The sequence below is a fragment of the Pantherophis guttatus genome, chromosome 3, assembly GCF_059756535.1.
Source record: "Pantherophis guttatus breed Tessera chromosome 3, ASM5975653v1, whole genome shotgun sequence".
NCBI classification, from domain to species: Eukaryota; Metazoa; Chordata; class Lepidosauria; order Squamata; family Colubridae; genus Pantherophis; species Pantherophis guttatus.
In genome coordinates, this window is record NC_142065.1 from 16,354,257 (window position 1) to 16,371,586 (window position 17,330).

General features: G+C 41.5%; 1 protein-coding gene across 4 annotated transcripts in view; it reads right to left on the bottom strand.

The window, feature by feature from the left end:
* CIMIP1 (ciliary microtubule inner protein 1) overlaps window positions 1-17,330 on the bottom strand; it is a 59,715-nt gene that overhangs the window by 32,541 nt on the left and 9,844 nt on the right. For all 4 annotated transcript variants that reach the window (XM_034433085.3, XM_034433086.3, XM_034433088.3 and 1 more), the window contains exons 2-3: window positions 12,090-12,171; window positions 6,179-6,277 (exon numbers count right to left, since the gene is read on the bottom strand). In XM_034433085.3, coding sequence (XP_034288976.1) covers window positions 6,179-6,277; window positions 12,090-12,171 — 181 coding nt within the window. The remainder of the gene's footprint in view (window positions 1-6,178; window positions 6,278-12,089; window positions 12,172-17,330) is intronic.

Consider the following 17,330-nt stretch of genomic DNA (forward strand, 5'->3'; position numbering starts at 1 on the left):
TTATGGTCCTTTTGCCACAGCTGTTAAGTGAATCATGTGATTGTTAAGAGAATCCAGCTTCCCCTATTGACTTTATTTGTCAGACGAAGGTTGCACATGGCAGCCACATGACCCTGGGATGCTGCAAACTTCGAAATACATGCCAGTTGCCGAGTGTCCAAATCCTGATCAGGTGACCACGGAGATGTTGTAATGGTCATAAGTATGAGGACTGGGTACATTTTTCAGTGCTGTTGTAATTTTGCATGGTTAATAAATGAATGGCTGTAAGTTGAGGACCACCTGTGTACATGTTAACATTTCATTATTAAGACAAGGAATTATAATATTTTGGATGTATTGTGCAAAAGTTGTCTGTAGAAGTTTATAATGCTGGAAAAGTAGTGAAAGAGAAGAAGAAGATGACCAGCAGTGAAGAGGACAAACTTGATTATGATGACAATGGATCCATCACTGGTAGAGCTGAAGGCCCAGGCTAGAGACAGATCACCCTGGAGAAGGTTTATCTATCTTTCCATTTATTATATTCATTGTGACTTCTAAGGCTGATTGTTGCACCTGTCATTAGCTTGTTCTTCTTTTTATCTTTTGTTGTTGTCATTCAGTCACTAAATCATGTCTAATTCTTTGGGGATAGGCGCCCCTATCCTCCCCTGTCTCCTGAGGTCTGCGCAAATTCATGTCCACTGCGGCGATTACACTATCTAACCATCTCATTCTCCCGTCCCCTTCTCCTTCTGCCTTGAATCTTTCCCAACATCAGGGTCTTTTCCAATGAATCCTCTCTTCTCATTAGGTGGCCAAAGCATTTGAGCTTCAGATTCAGTATCTGTCCTTCCAAAGAACAATCACGGTTGATTTCCTTTAGGATTGGCAGATCTCCTTGCAGTCCAAGGGACTCTCTAGAGCAGGGGTCTCCAACCTTGGCAACAGAATTCTGGGAATTGAAGTCCACAAGTCTTAAAGCTGCCAAGGTTGGAGACCCCTGCTCTAGAGTCTTCGCCAATCCCACAGTTTGAAAGCATCAACTCTTCGGCACTCAGCCTTCCTTATGGTCCAATTCTCACAGATATACATTACAACTGGGAAAACAATAGCTTTGACTATACAGACCTTTGTTGGCAAGGTGATGTCTCTGCTTTTTTAATATGCTGTCTAGGTTTTCCGTAGCTTTCCTCCCAAGGAGCAAGCATCTTTTAATTTCATGGCTGCAGCTGCCTTCTGCAATGATCTTGGAGACCCAAAGCATAACATCTGTTACTGCTTCCATTTCTTCCCCTTCTATTTGCCAGGATGCGGTGGGACAGGATGCCATGATCTTAATTTTTTTTTTACGTTCAGTTTCAAGACAATTTTTGCACTCTCCTCTTTCACCCTCTTCTTTAGTTCTCTTTAGTTCCTCTTCACTTTCTGCCATTAGAGTGGTACCCTGTTTTCCCCAAAATAAGACATCCCCTGATAATAAGCCCAATTGGGCTTTTGAGCACATGGCAATAAGGCCAAGAGCTTATTTCAGGGTTCAAAAAAATATAAGACAGGGTCTTATTTTCGGGGAAACATGGTATCATCTGCGTATCTGAGGGTTGTTGATATTCTATCCAGCTTTTTGTAAATAAACCAGTATTTCCCATTCAAACAAATGTTTAAGTAGCTCATAATCTACTTTCCACAAGTAGTAAAATCTTCCTTCAACACGTCAGGACAATCAGTCACAGTGATATGGAAGCAAGGACCCCATATGAGAATGGGGTTCTTTGTTGATAGATAGGAAACATTAAAGCTCTTCTACAAAACAAAAGTTTATTTCTTTAGGGGGCAGGAGGAAATTAATGAGCTCTAAGAACAGAAACAAGGAAGATTATTAATTAAGATGACTTCAGCATGAAGGATAATTAATGCAGCCTAAGGGCCTTCCCCAACTGCCGTGTGAAAGAGCTATCCACCCATCCTTGAATTGACAGAGAACGATATGGCCATGAAATTGTCTATCCTGATTGCTGATCCTTATCCTGCTTCTGGTGTGTCTATTCTGACCCACTGCTAATGGAGCTGTCCTGATTTCGCGTGCAGTGCATGATAAGGAAAACAATTGTTTCCTCCAGCTTTGCTGCCCCTCTTTCTTCTGCCCCTCACCAGCTTGCAGGAAAGCATCTGCCAACTGTACTGTTCCAGCAGCGATGGGGTTCACCTGCCTGCAATATTCTGACCATCGGTTTAGGTGTCCTCTGTTAAGGATATTATTGTGTTACCAACCAGCAGAGTGTAGAGCACAGAGAAAGGTTGCTGAGAGCAATGAATAAGAGATGTGCAAACTGGTTTATCAAAAGCTTACTTTATAGGGAAAAAACAATCTCATAGTCTTTAAATCAATCCAAGTCTTTGCCAGTTAAATCAGTCCAGGGATACAAAAACTCTTCTTACCACACAAACAGTAGTTGGTTAGAATAACAAACTCACTCTGGTTCACAAACCACGATGGTAGCAGATCCATCCAACGATGATAGCACAATGGTAGCTTATCATCAACTGAATATGTTACAGTACCTTTCTTAAATACGTTCACAACCAGTGATTATCTAATTACAGCATGACTCAGCATTACAATGAATCAGCAGTAAAACTTTAAAGTCACACAATACATATTCATATTAAAGTCACAGAACACATATATTGCCTGGACAACTTGTTAGGCTCAAACCATATCCTAATATGGTGGGGGCAACCCACCACTGATACCTAGTTCCTGCAACTGTTCTTCATATGTTTTAGCCTCTATTCCCCTACATCCTCCCTGTCCATCAAATTGTTTCTTTAACAGTACAGAATAGAGCAGGGATTATTTCATTACCCAAGTACGTACCCATGTTTCCCCGAAAATAAGACCCTGTTTTATATTTTTTTGCCACCAAAAAAGGCACCAGGTCTTATTTTTGGTGTGTGTGTGTCATCCACTGACTTGCCTCACTTGCGCATGTCGCCCCCCGGTCTCCTTTTCGCTGTCAGAGGCCTTCAGGAACTTCTTCTGCAGCCGGCAAGGCTGGCAAGGCTTTCCTGAAGGCCTCTGGAGCCAATAACAGAGCTCCAGATTGATCCGGAGCTCTGTTATCAGCTGGCAAGACAAGTGTCGGGTGTGTGAGGCCTGGCTGCAACTGTCCAAAGGTAAGTAGTAGGGCAGCTCCACCCCCCCTCATCCCCACCCTATCTTAATTTTTACCTGTGCACCCTGGAGTGGGTGGGATCTTGATTAGGCCTTATTTTGGGGGGTAGGACTTATATTGGGTGGTGTAAAAATCAAGCTAGGACTTATTTTCAGGGTAGGTCATATTTTTGGGGAAACACGGTAATATTATCAGTGCTCTCCTTTATTGGTATTTTTTGCTAGTCTAACTGAGTGGTGTATGTGCTTGCTTTAATTGGGATATAAAGATTGGCTGATTGACCACTGAATGAAAAGCAGCCTATAGTTATTTTCCAATGGTTTAACCATTTCAACTGTTTCATTGTTACACAATTCTATTTCAGCCTTGCGCTAACCTGACAAAGACCATGGAATTAAAGTATTTATACAACCATTGTCCAAGGGAGTCTAGCACTATTTATGCAATTTTGACATGCCACTGGCAAACTGTTGCTGGATCCAACTCTTTAGGACTATTACCATAGCGGCAACAAAGGTTGACCAAGGACCAAAGGGGAGGCTGCTGCATAACCACAATTGGTCACCTTGCCAATAAGTACTACATTACTGATAATCAGACAATGCTCCAAAATAAAATAAGCACAAAAGATTTTACATACTTTGTGGTGGCTATTGGATGCTCTAAGTTTGATGGGAGAAACATGACATTTCCTGGGATTCAGCTAGCACTAGACTTATATACTGCTTCACAATGCTTTACAGCCCTCTCCAAGCAGTTTACAGAGTCAGCATATTGCCCCCAACAATCTGGGTCCTCATTTTACTGACCTGGGAAAGGATGGAAAGCTGAGTCAACCTTGAACCAGTCAGGATCAATATGCTGGCAGTCAGCAGAGTTAGCCTGCAATAGTGCATTCTAACTACTGAGCCACCACAGCTCCTAAAGATGACTTTAGCCTTTCTCATTCTTGGGGCAGAGTTTGAGATGGTGCGTAGCGATTACAGACCACAGAAAAATGATGTTATCAGGCAACGTTTGGGCCATGTTGAGGTGCCAGTGAGCAGAGGCTCTTCCTCAACGGCATGGCAAACTCTGGGGAGTTTGTGCTTCATCAGTCGAACACACCTGGAGCACATCAGCTGGGGAAATGTGCCGATCCCTCAATTTTAGCAAACATGAAAGGGGTTAATGGATAATCTAGAGGAGGGTGTGGGAGGAAAAGGAGGCACGGAATAAAGATTGAAGAGCCTTCTTCATCTCAGCCCCCGCTTGCTGTGCTTGTTGGGTTGAATTACTTCCATAATGCCTGTGGAATGTCCTCTCTCCTGTAACACTTTTAACATCTGGGGACTTACCCTGCTCAGCAATCCACCGCGAAAGACAGCAATGTTTTGGTTTGTTCTGTTGCCAAGGCCCTTTTGGCTTTGTTCCCGAGCCAAAGCTAAGAAAATGTCGGCGATATTCAAGGTGGAGCATTTCCCTTTGAAAGGACGGCCTCGTCTTTCTTGTCCTCCTCGTGGCCACGCGCGCCACCCACAGAGGGGAACAATGGAGGCAATTATGTCTGCGTGCCTCCACGCTGCTCTACATCCGAGGAAGCACAAAGGGGCTGAAGCATGTTTTGCCTAGACCATCCAGGGGAAGGGATAGATGCAGCTTTTCATGCTCATAAGAGAAAATAAATTACGATGGCAAGCCGCAGCTGTTTAAACGGATCGTATTGTCCTCCATCTAATCTCCAAATCCATGTGGTTTTTTTTGTTTTCTTTTGTTTAGCTTTTTTTTTTTTGATGAGCAAGCTATTTCTTGCAAACGATGCACAGAAAAGCTGAGGTCCAGATCCCTTTATTTACAGACTGCCAAGCGCACATGTGATACCAAAGAAGCAAACTGCAGATGCAACGAAGGGCAAAGAATGGCAGGCAGGTTTCCTATCCTTTTGGGAAACATGAATGTGCCCGCAGGCCTTCTTTTCTGGGTCTCTGGAATTCCCTCGTTGTAAACACAGTGGTGCAATAAAACACAATGAATCTCTACAGATAGAAAGCTTTTTTTCTTTTCTTTTCTTTTTTTTGCTTGAGCCTGGGGAACTATTCCTCAGAAAACCTGATGGGATTGCTTTAGTTTATAAAATATATGATCACTTTTCATAAAAAGCTGTAATAAAAAAATTGTAATAAATCTAGATCGGTCTTTCCCAAAATGGTGCTCTCCAGGGATGCTATTCACTTACCTTTGCAAATGTGAGCATATGCAGAGGGTCAAAAACGGGACATGATGATGTCCGGGTGGGTGGGCGGAGCCTCCCATAGCAGCCGCTACCGGTTTTGCCCGAACCGGATAAAACCAGCAGAATACCACCACTGGTGTTCTCCCAGCGTGCAGCTCCCATAATTTTGAGATAAATAACTTCAAAAAACATTCCCACTCTGTCTTAAAAAAAACATGCTAACACTAGAAATTCTGGAAGTCAGAATCCAACACATTTGGAAGGCGTTGGAATTGCTGGTCTATGAAATGCAATGTTAAAGTGAGGAATGCATGAAAGCTTGGGGGGGGGGAATATCTTGTTCCTTTTCTATTACTTTGTCTATTTTGTGCTCTCACCAGTTCTTGCTTGCAGGGAAGTGGTGTATTTCTTGCAGATTTTCCCAATGAGCTACTGTTACACTGATGAACTGAAGATTTTGGGGACTCCTGGTTTAAACAGATCTGAAAAAAGCAGCTGAAACAGACAAGGACTCTCACCCTCTGATCTTTTTTCTAACATGATGAGGTCAGTAAGCCATGATACATAAAACATTATATCTTAGAGCACAATAACTTCTTTGCATCATCTAAAGCTGTGCAATGAAATCTCCAATAATCAGAACACCAAATGCAGTTTTTCCTATCTTGAGTGTTTTAAAACTTGTTCTTAGGATCTCAACCTTTACTTTCAAATTTAAGATGGCCTCTGAAAAAGTACTGTTATTATTATTATTATTATTTTTTTTACAAATGTGCTGTCATTTGAAACTACTTCACAAATATCTAACCTTAATATAGTTTTCCACTGGTGTCACAGGTCGGATCTGTAAGTGTTGTGGAAGCGGGATCTTCGGCTTAGCAAGTTGTTTCTTTTCATCTTTTACCAACTAAAAATAGAAAAATGTAATAAAATAAATTGGCACTCCAGGCTGAGTCATGCTTTGTGGTAACGTAATAGTTCATATCCATCTAGATATTTATATCTATCCGAGCAGTACCTGAAGACCTAGCACTTGGCACTCTGATATATACAAGGATATTTATTATGTACCTTTGGATGTTGTTAAAATTCATCTTTCATACGAAAAAAACAAGTTCTCATTTTAAAGCTAGCAATAAAATCTGGAGGACAGATTTAAATAATGTAATACAGCTTAAAGTAATGTAACTTACACTATACTATACATCTTTATAGGTAGTTCTTGACTTACAAATGGTCAGATACAGTAGTGACCATTCGAATTTCTGACAGGTACCTTATGACCCAGATTTGAAATTCCAACAGTTACTTCCTCCCCTGGTCACATGACCACATTTCGTATTCTTGTCAACCAGGCCATATTTACAGCTATTTGCAGCATCCCATGGTCACATGACTGACATGTTTTGCAATGGTTTTGCATTTGCTTCTGCATTTGCTTCTGGTTTTCGGCAAAACTCCATCCATAGTGAAACATTAATGCACATAATCAAATCAAATCAAATCAAACATTTACTGTCAATGCAAAACATGTGTACAATGTTTCCTTGGTGCAGCCCCCTCCCGAAACACAGAATACATCTCAATAACTCAGAGTAAACTCAAATAAAAGAAAAGAAAATCCCTGAACCCAAATAAGTAATAACTAACACACATTCCCATATACATATATGTATATAACATCATACTATATTACATTATTATATTACTGGCCCTGCCAAGTCTATCGTATTAAACCTAATTATGATGTTATGTTGCATTCAGAAGTCCGATGGCCCACGGATAAAAGCTATTTTTCAGCCTATTTGTTCGGCTGGCTATGCTTCTAGATCTCCTGCCCGGCGGTAGAAGAGTAAAGAAGTGCTGACCAGGGCGTGAATCATCCATGAGGATTTTCCTCACTCTGCTGAGGCAGCGTGTCCTGGCGATTTCGTCCAGTGAGGACAGGGGGCAGCCCATGATTTTTTGTGCCGTGCTCATCACCTTCTGTAATGCCTTTCTGTCAGGGGCTGCCAGGCCAGGATACCATACCGTCACACAATATGTGAGGACGCTTTCTATTGTAGACCGGTAAAAGGAAGTAATCAGTCGTTGTTCCACCTGATTCTTCCACAAGACCCTAAGGAAGTGGAGTCTCTGTTGAGCCTTCCTGACCACCTGGAGCATGTTATTTTTCCAGGTGACATTTTGGCTAAGGTGGACTCCTAGGAATTTGAAAGAGGAGACACTCTACACATGTCTCCCCCCCTTGATGTGAAGTGGAGCAGGTTCCTCTCTCTGCTTCCGGAAGTCTAGCACCATCTTCTTTGACTTGCTGGTGTTTACGTGCAAGTTGTTTACTGAGCACCATGTGGATAACTTCTGGACATCTTCCCTGTATGCTAATTCATCTCCTCCATTGACTATGGAGATTCTCAGTCATCCAGGTCATGGTTGTCCCAAAGGTGCTTTTTCAAGACACAACTGGACTTTCTTTGTTCCTCCTTGAAGATGTTTCACTTCTCATCCAAGAAGCTTTTTCTTCAGCCGAAGATGAGAAGCGAAACGTCTTCAAAAAAAATAAAGTCCAGTTGCCTCTTGAAAAAGCACCTTTGGGATAATGACCTCTGTGTTCACTTAATGATTACAGCAAAAAGGTCATAGAATCAGGTTGGTCATCTAAGGGACCTGCTTTATAACCATCATGAGTTACAACCATGACGGGCAGGCTGCATTATGGTCATAACTTGAGGATTACTCATATTTCAGTTGGATTTTCTCTCAGGGAAATGAGAATAAGATTACAGCTAGCAGACTGAGAAATATGATTGGTTTCATGGAGAATGTTATGGCAATCTAGCCAGCGATGTTCGCAGGGGGCCCAACAGCATCAAAATGGCAGAAGTAATCAGTATACTCAAGACCCACTTTTTAAAAAAATTGTGCAATGCATGTTCTTTTAAGTATATCTTTGATTGCCTGCTTGACTCTGACATTTGACACCTATGAATGTCCCTGAACTCAGCAATAATGGTTGGTAAATTAAGATTTGTGATATTGTGTGTAGTATCAATCCATGAATTTTGGATTATTCCATAAAATATGGCTAAGCTAGTACAAAATGCCTCACTGGTACGTATCTAACATACTTAGATATTGTTGTTGTTATTATATTACACTTTAAAATTCTTTAATTTCACAACATATAGACAGATTTAACCATAGTTTCAATTGGGAAAATGTGACAACCTTAGATCAGGCCAAGTCGAAAAATGCCAGGGAATTTCTAGAAGCCTGGCACTCTGACAAATCAGCCATTAATAGAGACATAGACATTAACAAGGTCTATAGACTATGCAAAAGAGACAATCTACCAGCCTAAAATAGAAAAAGGTGGTCCTCTCCACCAATAATCAGCACCCAGATAAGCATAGATTAACTCTAAGGTTAACTTCAGACCAACAATCAAATAAGCCAGGAGTGGGTTCGACTTACCTATACTACCGGTTCGCAACGGGGTCGCATGTGCACCCTTGCTTTGCTCTCGGGCGCACCTTGCTTCTGCGCATGTGCAGTTCGCTGATGATGACATCCGGGGTGGTGGGTGGAGCCTCCCACCGGTTTTACTACCGGTTCTTGCGAACTGGTCTGAACCGGGGGCAACCCACCACTGAAATAAGCAATACCCCAATCAAGAAACTGCTAAGGAGCCATCAATAAACAGCCCAATCAAAGAATCTCTAAGATCACCCATACCCACACAGACAGGGAAGACACCAAAATATAAACTGACAGCAAACAGCACTCCTTACTAGCACTGATTATGTTACATAGTTAGGGTAATGAAATAGCTGCAAGAAAACAAGGAAGCCCAGAGAGCACTAAGGACCCCTCATTTCAATCCTGAGCTACAAATATTCTCCTTTATTGATACTTTACACCTTCAAAATAAGTCTTGTAATGTTCTTAAGCAGAGGTGAAATGCTCCTGGTTCGGACCGGCTCGGGCGAGTAGGTAGCGATGGCGGCGGGCAGTTCGGAGAACCGGTAGCAAAAATCCCTGCCCCCGCCCCCCATGCCCAGCTGAGCGGCGCGATCATCAGAGCCTTTCTTTTTTCTTTTAAATGGCTCTGACCAGCCAAACTCTGAGGATCCCAGCTGAGTTGCCTGCTAATCAGGAAACTCAGCTTGGATCGCCAGAGCCATGTAAAAGAAAAAAACTTTTTTTCTTTTAAATGGCTCTGACGATCCCTCCCACTCCCCCTCTCAGCTTGCTTACCTTAGCTGCTGGTTGCAACCCCTTGCTGTAGTCCCTGCAATCGATTGCATCAGCAAGCAACTGAATCTCCCTGCCTGCAATCAAGCAGGCAGGGAGTTGTGGACTTCAACTCCCAGAATTCCTCAGCCAGGAAAGCAAAGCTGGCTGAGGAATTCTGGGAGTTGAAGTCTACAAGTCTTAAAGTTGCCAAGGTTGGAGACCCCTGTTCTATTGGGTAAGTTTTTTCTCCTTTGGGAGCTTTAAAAAATAGTTAATTGGGGTTTTTTTTAGTTGTTCTTTTTTTAGACCTAGCCATTTAAAGTTTAGGAAGTTTTAAATTTAGCTGCTTTTATATAAAAATAAAAATAAATAAAACTAAAATAATATTTGTGCAGCTTTCTGAGATTTAGTGTATTTCTGTAGTGTTTCACTCTAACTACACAAACACACAAAATCTCACAAAGCTGTATGTGGAATTTTGTGTGTGTAAAGTGTGAAAGTTAGTTTTTTGGGCTTTTTGTGGCTGTATGAGGTTCCTGCTTGTTGCAGGGGCCATTTTGGGTCTAGCACAGCTGCTTTTACATTGTGGGTGAGCCAGTTGTGTTGTGTTGTGTTTTATGTGTGTAAAGTGTGAAAGTTGTTTTTTTGGGCTTTTTGTGGCTGTGTGAGGTTCCTGCTTGTTGCAGGGGCCATTTTGGGTCTAGCACAGCTGCTTTTACATTGTGGGTGAGCCAGTTGTGTTGTGTTGTGTTGTGTTGTGTTGTGTTGTGTTGTGTGTGTGTAAAGTGTGAAAGTTGTTTTTTGTGGCTTTTTGTGGCTGTGTGAGGTTCCTGCTTGTTGCAGGGGCCATTTTGGGTCTAGCACAGCTGCTTTTATATTGTGGGTGAGCCAGTTGTGTTGTGTTGTGTTTTGTAGGTTAAAAAAGGGCAAAGAAGTGACATTGACTTGGCCATGCCCACCTTACCAACAAGCCATGCCCTCATAGTCACCTTACCACCAAGCCACGCCCACTAATTAAGCCACGCCCACAGAATGTTTTATATAGAGTTTTGAAACAGTACTTAGACAAAGCAAAAAACTTAGGCCTGGGGAATTCTGGAAGCTGAAATCCACCATATCTGGAAGGCATCAGATTAGGAAGGACAATATATACTGCGAACAGTACTTTCCATAACTTCCAAGTAATACATGCCACTGAAGGAGGACAGCATGTTAGTCAAAGTTAGCCAGATTTCAGAAGGTTTCTGCATTTTCCGGCTGTCAAGGTTCAAACTCCAAGAAAGACATGTTCCCATTCTTCTAAGCAAATTTCTTTACTGTTTCTTACCTGTACACCGAAATCTTGGCAAAGTAAAACAAACTATTTGCACTATGAAACATATACTCTGGAAACTATTAGGGAGGAGCCATCTTCATCCTTTTTCTCTCACACAAACTATGTACATTTGCTCTTGCTCCTCTGGAATAATTCCTCCTTCCTGGTGTGGGAAGCCCCCCCCCAAAAAAAGAATGAAATATTTTGAGCAATATTTTAAAAAGGCAGAATATTATATTTCCCTAAAGGAGAAATGGAGAAACATGCTTTTAGAGACAGAAAGCAGCCCCCACTTTCCTAAATAGCCCCAGCAGATACTGAGGCTAGCTTTTAGAAATGCAGATTTGGTAATTCATTCAAGACAGGATATTTTGAAACAAAGGCAGAATGGTGGGATTAGAAGCAGCCATCACTCAAGATCCAACATAGGACAAAGCCATTAAGCCACAATCACCTTCAGAACAGTCCAAACTTCAACCAAACTTAGCTCAGACAAACACCTAGGATTTGTACTTTGCCTATAGAGCCAGCTATGACCCCTACATAACTCCTACTTGGCCCCATGGGAGTCTGACAACAGCCAATAGAATACATGTTCTTGCACAGGAACAGGAAGCTCAAGTGCAAAGCTCAAAGAAGGTATAAAAACGCCTCACTCTCAACCCCATTTTGTCAGCTGCACCAGAACCCTGTGCTTGGTGGTTCTGTTCATCATTGAACTCTCTTTCCAATCAGCCTCCATGTTTCCAGTGTGTTCCCACACTGGGAATCTGGATAACATTCCATCACACTTACAGATGTTATTAAAATTTATTATTAGTTTATTAACAGCATTTATCAATCTGAAATGCTGCTATCAGGCTCCTTTTGATGTTACACAAATGTAGCTAGGATTGGCATACAAAGCAACCTGTTTTATCACTGAAGTCATGCAGTTAAATCCAACTCCCTTTTATTTTCTTGCAGAACAAATTATTTCAATTGCTAACTCATTGCCCCAACTACCTTGAGGCAGTTTGCCAAGGCTGTGAGAGAGTATTCCTTTAAAAAAAAATACAATGACATCCTATCCCATTCTTCTAGCGTAAGCATCCCACTTGCTGTTCAACACAGGTCATGAAATATATCAATTCTTCATATATGAATATTACCCAGAAATAAATGTTACCTCTTCAAGCGGGGTCAACAGAAATCCCCAGCGCTTGGGCCATTTTCGGGCAGCTTCCCGCTCTGTTTCAATGTGATTCTTCCTATTTCAAGCAAAAAAAAGTGTTTGTAAAACTTGGCAAAGTCATCTACAAAACCCTTTAGATTGCTTCCCTGGTCAAGCAGAGCCTCAAAAAATATTGGTTCCTAAGTTTGAGGCTATACCTGCATGCTGTACTGTAGATATTCCCCCCCCCCCCGCCCCAAGTCCTTGAGAAGAATTTAGTAGATTAAGTCCACTTGTTACTTTCTGCCATCAAAATACATCATTCTGATCGGTGAAGAAACAACCATATATAAAAAGAAGTCTTGCAAGTTTTATTAAAATACCTTTTCTTTGCCCATGTGTGCCTCATTGCAGCAATTCAGTTTATTAAATTTAAAGCAATTGCATGAAACATTTTGAAGTAAGCCCTTAGCAGATTGTAACCATTTCCTCTGAAATGGGTTAACTTCCTGACCTAGCACCGAGTTTGGAGTTACAATTTTTGCCTTTAATTTATATCTGACTTCGCTTTGCTTGAGTAACGGTGCAAAAGCAGCTTCGGCTGCAGTTTGAAGAGTATTTTAGGAAATATGACATCAGAAGTAGATGTTATTTTGCTTCTGTTTCTCCTGATTCACTTAGAGCAGTGCTTTTTCAAACTTGGCAACTTTAAGAGGTATGGACTTCAACTCCCAGAATTCTCCCAGTATTTCTTTCTCTCTTTCACATATGAGAGAGCATGAAGGAGGCTGACAAAAATAAAATTATTATTATTATTACTTAATCGTTACTACTCATCATCTATCAACAGTATCAACAGTAGAGTCCTTCAAGTTTCTTAGGTTCTATCATATCTCAAGACTTAAAATGGACACCTAACATCAAAAACACTATCAAAAAAACTCAACAAAGAATGTTATTTCTGTGCAAACTCAGAAAGCTCAAACTGCCCAAGGAGCTGCTGATTCAGTTCTACAGAGGAATTATTGAGTCTGTCATCTGCACCTCCATAACTGTCTGGTTTGGTTCTGCAACCAAACAAGACAGACACAGACTTCAACGGATAATTAGAACTGCAGAAAAAACAATTGCTACCAACCTGCCTTCCATTGAGGATCTGTAATACTGCATGAGTCAAAAAGAGGACTGTGAAAATATCTATAGACCCCTCACATCCTGGACATAAATTGTTTCAACTTCTACCCTCAAAAAGATGATATATGGCACTGCACACCAGAACAACTAGACACAAGGACAGTTTTTCCCTGAATGCCATCACTCTGCTAAACAAATAATTCCCACAACACTGTCAAATAATTTACTAACACTGTATTACTATTATTCTTCTCTTCCTTACTAGTATCTATCTCTTCCCACTTATTACTATAACCATGTTGCTTGTATCTTTCAATTATATTGTTTTTATTTGTTTCCTAGTACGATTTGATAGCTTGTTAGTAACCTTGACTATCACTAAGTCTTGTATCTTTTTATTCTTGATGAATGTATTTTATTCTCCTTATGTACACTGAGAGCATATACACCTAAGACAAATTCCTTGTGTGTCCAATCACACTTGGCCAATAAAGAATTCAATTCAATTCAATTCAATTCAATTCAATTCAATTCTATTAATTTGTTGAAGAAATTATTTCATTTTTTTCTTTCCCATCTGCTTCTGATAAAGGATAGGTTCCCAGATGTAAGAAAAACATTTTTTTAATGCTTAGAGTTATACTCAAGATAGTATTGCCAACTTGGCAGCCAGATAATGGATTAAGTGGATGGATTTGTGGAATGTATGAGAAAAACAGGATGGAAGGTGTTTGCTCATCTTCTGATAGGGACATGCTCCTGAAGTAACAAATGGCGGTAGAGAAGGAATATGGCTTTTCAAACATTAAGCAAAGCCAGAAAAATACCGTGGGAGATGACCAGGCTGAGCCTGAGGGAAAGGTCAAACATATCATCAGCCTGAGCCATCGCAGTGCATCTACAAAGGAAAGGCCCCACACAGGTCTCATTCAAGAAGTCTTCTTTATAAGTAGATCTATGAGATGCTTGCTCATACTCAGATATGCTGTGCTTCGTTGAGCATTTGCCTTACATTTTAATCCAAACTACAACTGGGCACACATGTACTAATTTAAATAAGTCTGTAGAAGATGACCAGGCTGAGTCTGAGGGAGGAGTCAAATGCGTCAACAGTCTCGAGTCCTTGCGCACCCACAAAATATCCAAGTCCATCTCACCTTGAATTCCATTGAGTCTTATCTGAGGACCCAGATTGTTAGGGGCAATATGCTGACTCTGTAAACCACTTAGAGAAGGCTGTAAAGCACTGTAAAGCGGTATATAAGTCTAAGTGCTATTGCTAGTGCAATTATCTACCACCAATTTGCTTTGACCGTTAGTAGTTCAGATTCTTACAGAGAGCTTTAAGCAAGGCAGTTGTTAAATGAGTCGCACCCAATTTTACCATCTTTTTTTTGCTATGGTTGTTAAGTGAATCCCTGCAGTTGTCAGGTGAAACATGCAGTTGCTTGTCTGGGAAGGTCTCAAATAGCTAATCACCTGGGATCCTGGGATGTTGCAATGAATGCATGTTGGTTTTTGATCACGTGACCACATGGTTTTTGAACACGTGACTGTGGGATGCTGCGATGGTCCTAAGTATGAGCAAGTAACTTTTTTCGGTATTATTGTGATGTTGAATGGTTGCTATACGATCATCTTTACGTTGAGGAATATCTGTAATGTCATGACACAAACACTGCAATTTATGTACTTATGTCAAATGTCAATACATAATGGCAGAATTTGCATCATGACATTGCCATGTGTATGTTCAGTGGGGGGTTGCCCCTGGTTCGCACCGGTTCTATAGAACCAGTAGTAAAACCAGCGGGAGGTTCCACCCACTGACTCTGACATCATGAAAATGCTTCTGTGCATGCATGCGGCCCCGTTGCAAACCTATAGTAAAGGTAAGTAAAACCCATCCCTGTGTATGTTGTCATGTTGACTTAACCTTGGTTTGCATTTAGTGGCCATGCAGAGGAGGAATGTGTTAACAAAAACACAAACCAGTTGTTTTAATAGCACAGCTGGGCACATGGCATGTTGGTGATGAGATGTTTATTCTAGGTATCCATCACATAGTTCCTTTTTGGGGTAAGCAACACAGGTAATCCTCGATTTTTGACCACAATTGAGCCCAATATTTCTGTTGCTAAGCGAGACATTTGTTCAGTGAGTTTTGCCCCATTTTATGACCCTTTCTTGCTACAGTTGTCAAGGTAATCACTGCAGTTGTTAAGTTAGTAACATGGTTGTCAAGTGAATCTGGCTTGTCCCATTGACTTTGTTGTCAGAAGGTCGCAAAAGAGGATCACATAAGTGGTGGGTTTCAAATTTTTTTTACTACCGGTTCTGTGGGTCTGGCTTGGTGGGCGTGGCTTGGTGGGCGTGGCAGGGGAAGGATACTTGTTCTGCCCCAGCTACGGACCCCAAAGAATGCAGCACACACAAAGTCTGTTCATACCTTAGTTTACTGAATTAACCAGTCTTTTACAACAACGGCTGTTAATTAATTGCATTAACAGCCGCCAAGAATTCAAAGAATAATAACTGAAAGCTTACTGTGGTTGGCAGAATGCCCAGAAGCAATTTGCAGGAAGCTGATAAGATAAGCAAGACAGGACACGAAGGTATGTGAATTAAGTTGTTCCCTGCAAATTGCTTCAGTCGGCGTTCCTCCTTAAATAGGCTAAGGGAGTGGCCAATTAGCCCCAAGCCTTACTCTCGAGGAGATCTCCTCCTGAGGAGCTACTCCTGCCTTTTGGCAGCTCTGCATGCCGGTGTATCGAGAAGAAGCTCCTCCTCTTCGTCCTCTTCACTTAAAGGAGCTTCTGGAGGTTCTGAAGGCCCTGGCTGAATCCCTGCCTCTGGCACCACATCTTCTCCAGACTACTCATTGTCCGACTCGAGTGCCAGCTGCACAGGCTGCTGGCGCAGCACCACACCAGCCTCCTCGCTGTCTGAATCAGCTACTAGCTGCACAGGCCGCGTATGGGCCACAACAATACTGTAAAATCTCCATTCCCACCCCAAACCAGGGGAAGGATACTGCAAAATCCACATTTCCTCCCGATCAACTGGGACTTGGGAGGCAGAGAATAGATGGGGGTGGGGCTAGTCAGAATTTTTACTACCGGTTCTCCGAACTACTCAAAATTTCTGCTTCCGGTTCTCCAGAACTGGTCAGAACCTGCTGAAACCCACTCTGGATCACATGACCCCGGGACACTGCAACTGTCACACATATGAATCAGTTGCCAAGCGTCCGAATTTTGATCAGGTAACCATGGAGTTGCTGCAATGGTCATAAGTGTGAAAAACGATCATAAGTCACTTTTTTCAGTGCTATTGTAGCTTCGAACGGTCACTAAACGAACTGTTGTAAGTCGAGGACTATCTGTATTAAGCAAAGCACAGAAAGGTGAGAAGCAGTGGAAAAAAGAAATTAATGTCAGGAGATAAGGAAAGGAAAGGAAAGGAAAGGAAAGGAAAGGAAAGGAAAGGAAAGGAAAGGAAAGGAAAGGAAAGGAAAGGAAAGGAAAGGAAAGGAAAGGAAAGGAAACTAGCTAAATTTATGGGCTATGGATGAAATGAAAGAAATGTCATGAGCACAAGCAAAAGAAAAAAAGAATTACTGGGTCATATATTTGTGCTGAATTAGGGAGATGTGAAGGTGAAATACTGAAATACTTCCAGAATTCCTTTACCTTAATTTCATCCCAAATCATTGAAACCTGTTTCATTACTTTCACTCTTTTGGAGGCAAACTTGCAAAACTATGGAACTCTGGAAACTTGCAAAACTATGTTATATTTCCATCAGAATCACTTTGCATTTTCTTTGCCTCTTTTAAACTTTGCCTCTTGTCTTTGTTCTATGCAAATCTGTCTTCTGAACCCGTTTCAAGATTTAAAAATGGGAATACGGTGCTACATTGGCTTCCTTCCTTCCTCCATGGCTGTTCCCAGTTGGTATTGTTGGGAATGAGAGATTATAGCCTAAGGCTCCTTACATTATGGAAGATCTCCAGGGCTCAAGTCTCTTTCTGCTCTTAACACCTGCTGGCTCTCTTTAAGCTTCCAGGTGCATTTTAAGGGTTTTGGTTATCCTTCTTAAAGCCTTTCATAGCACAAGGCT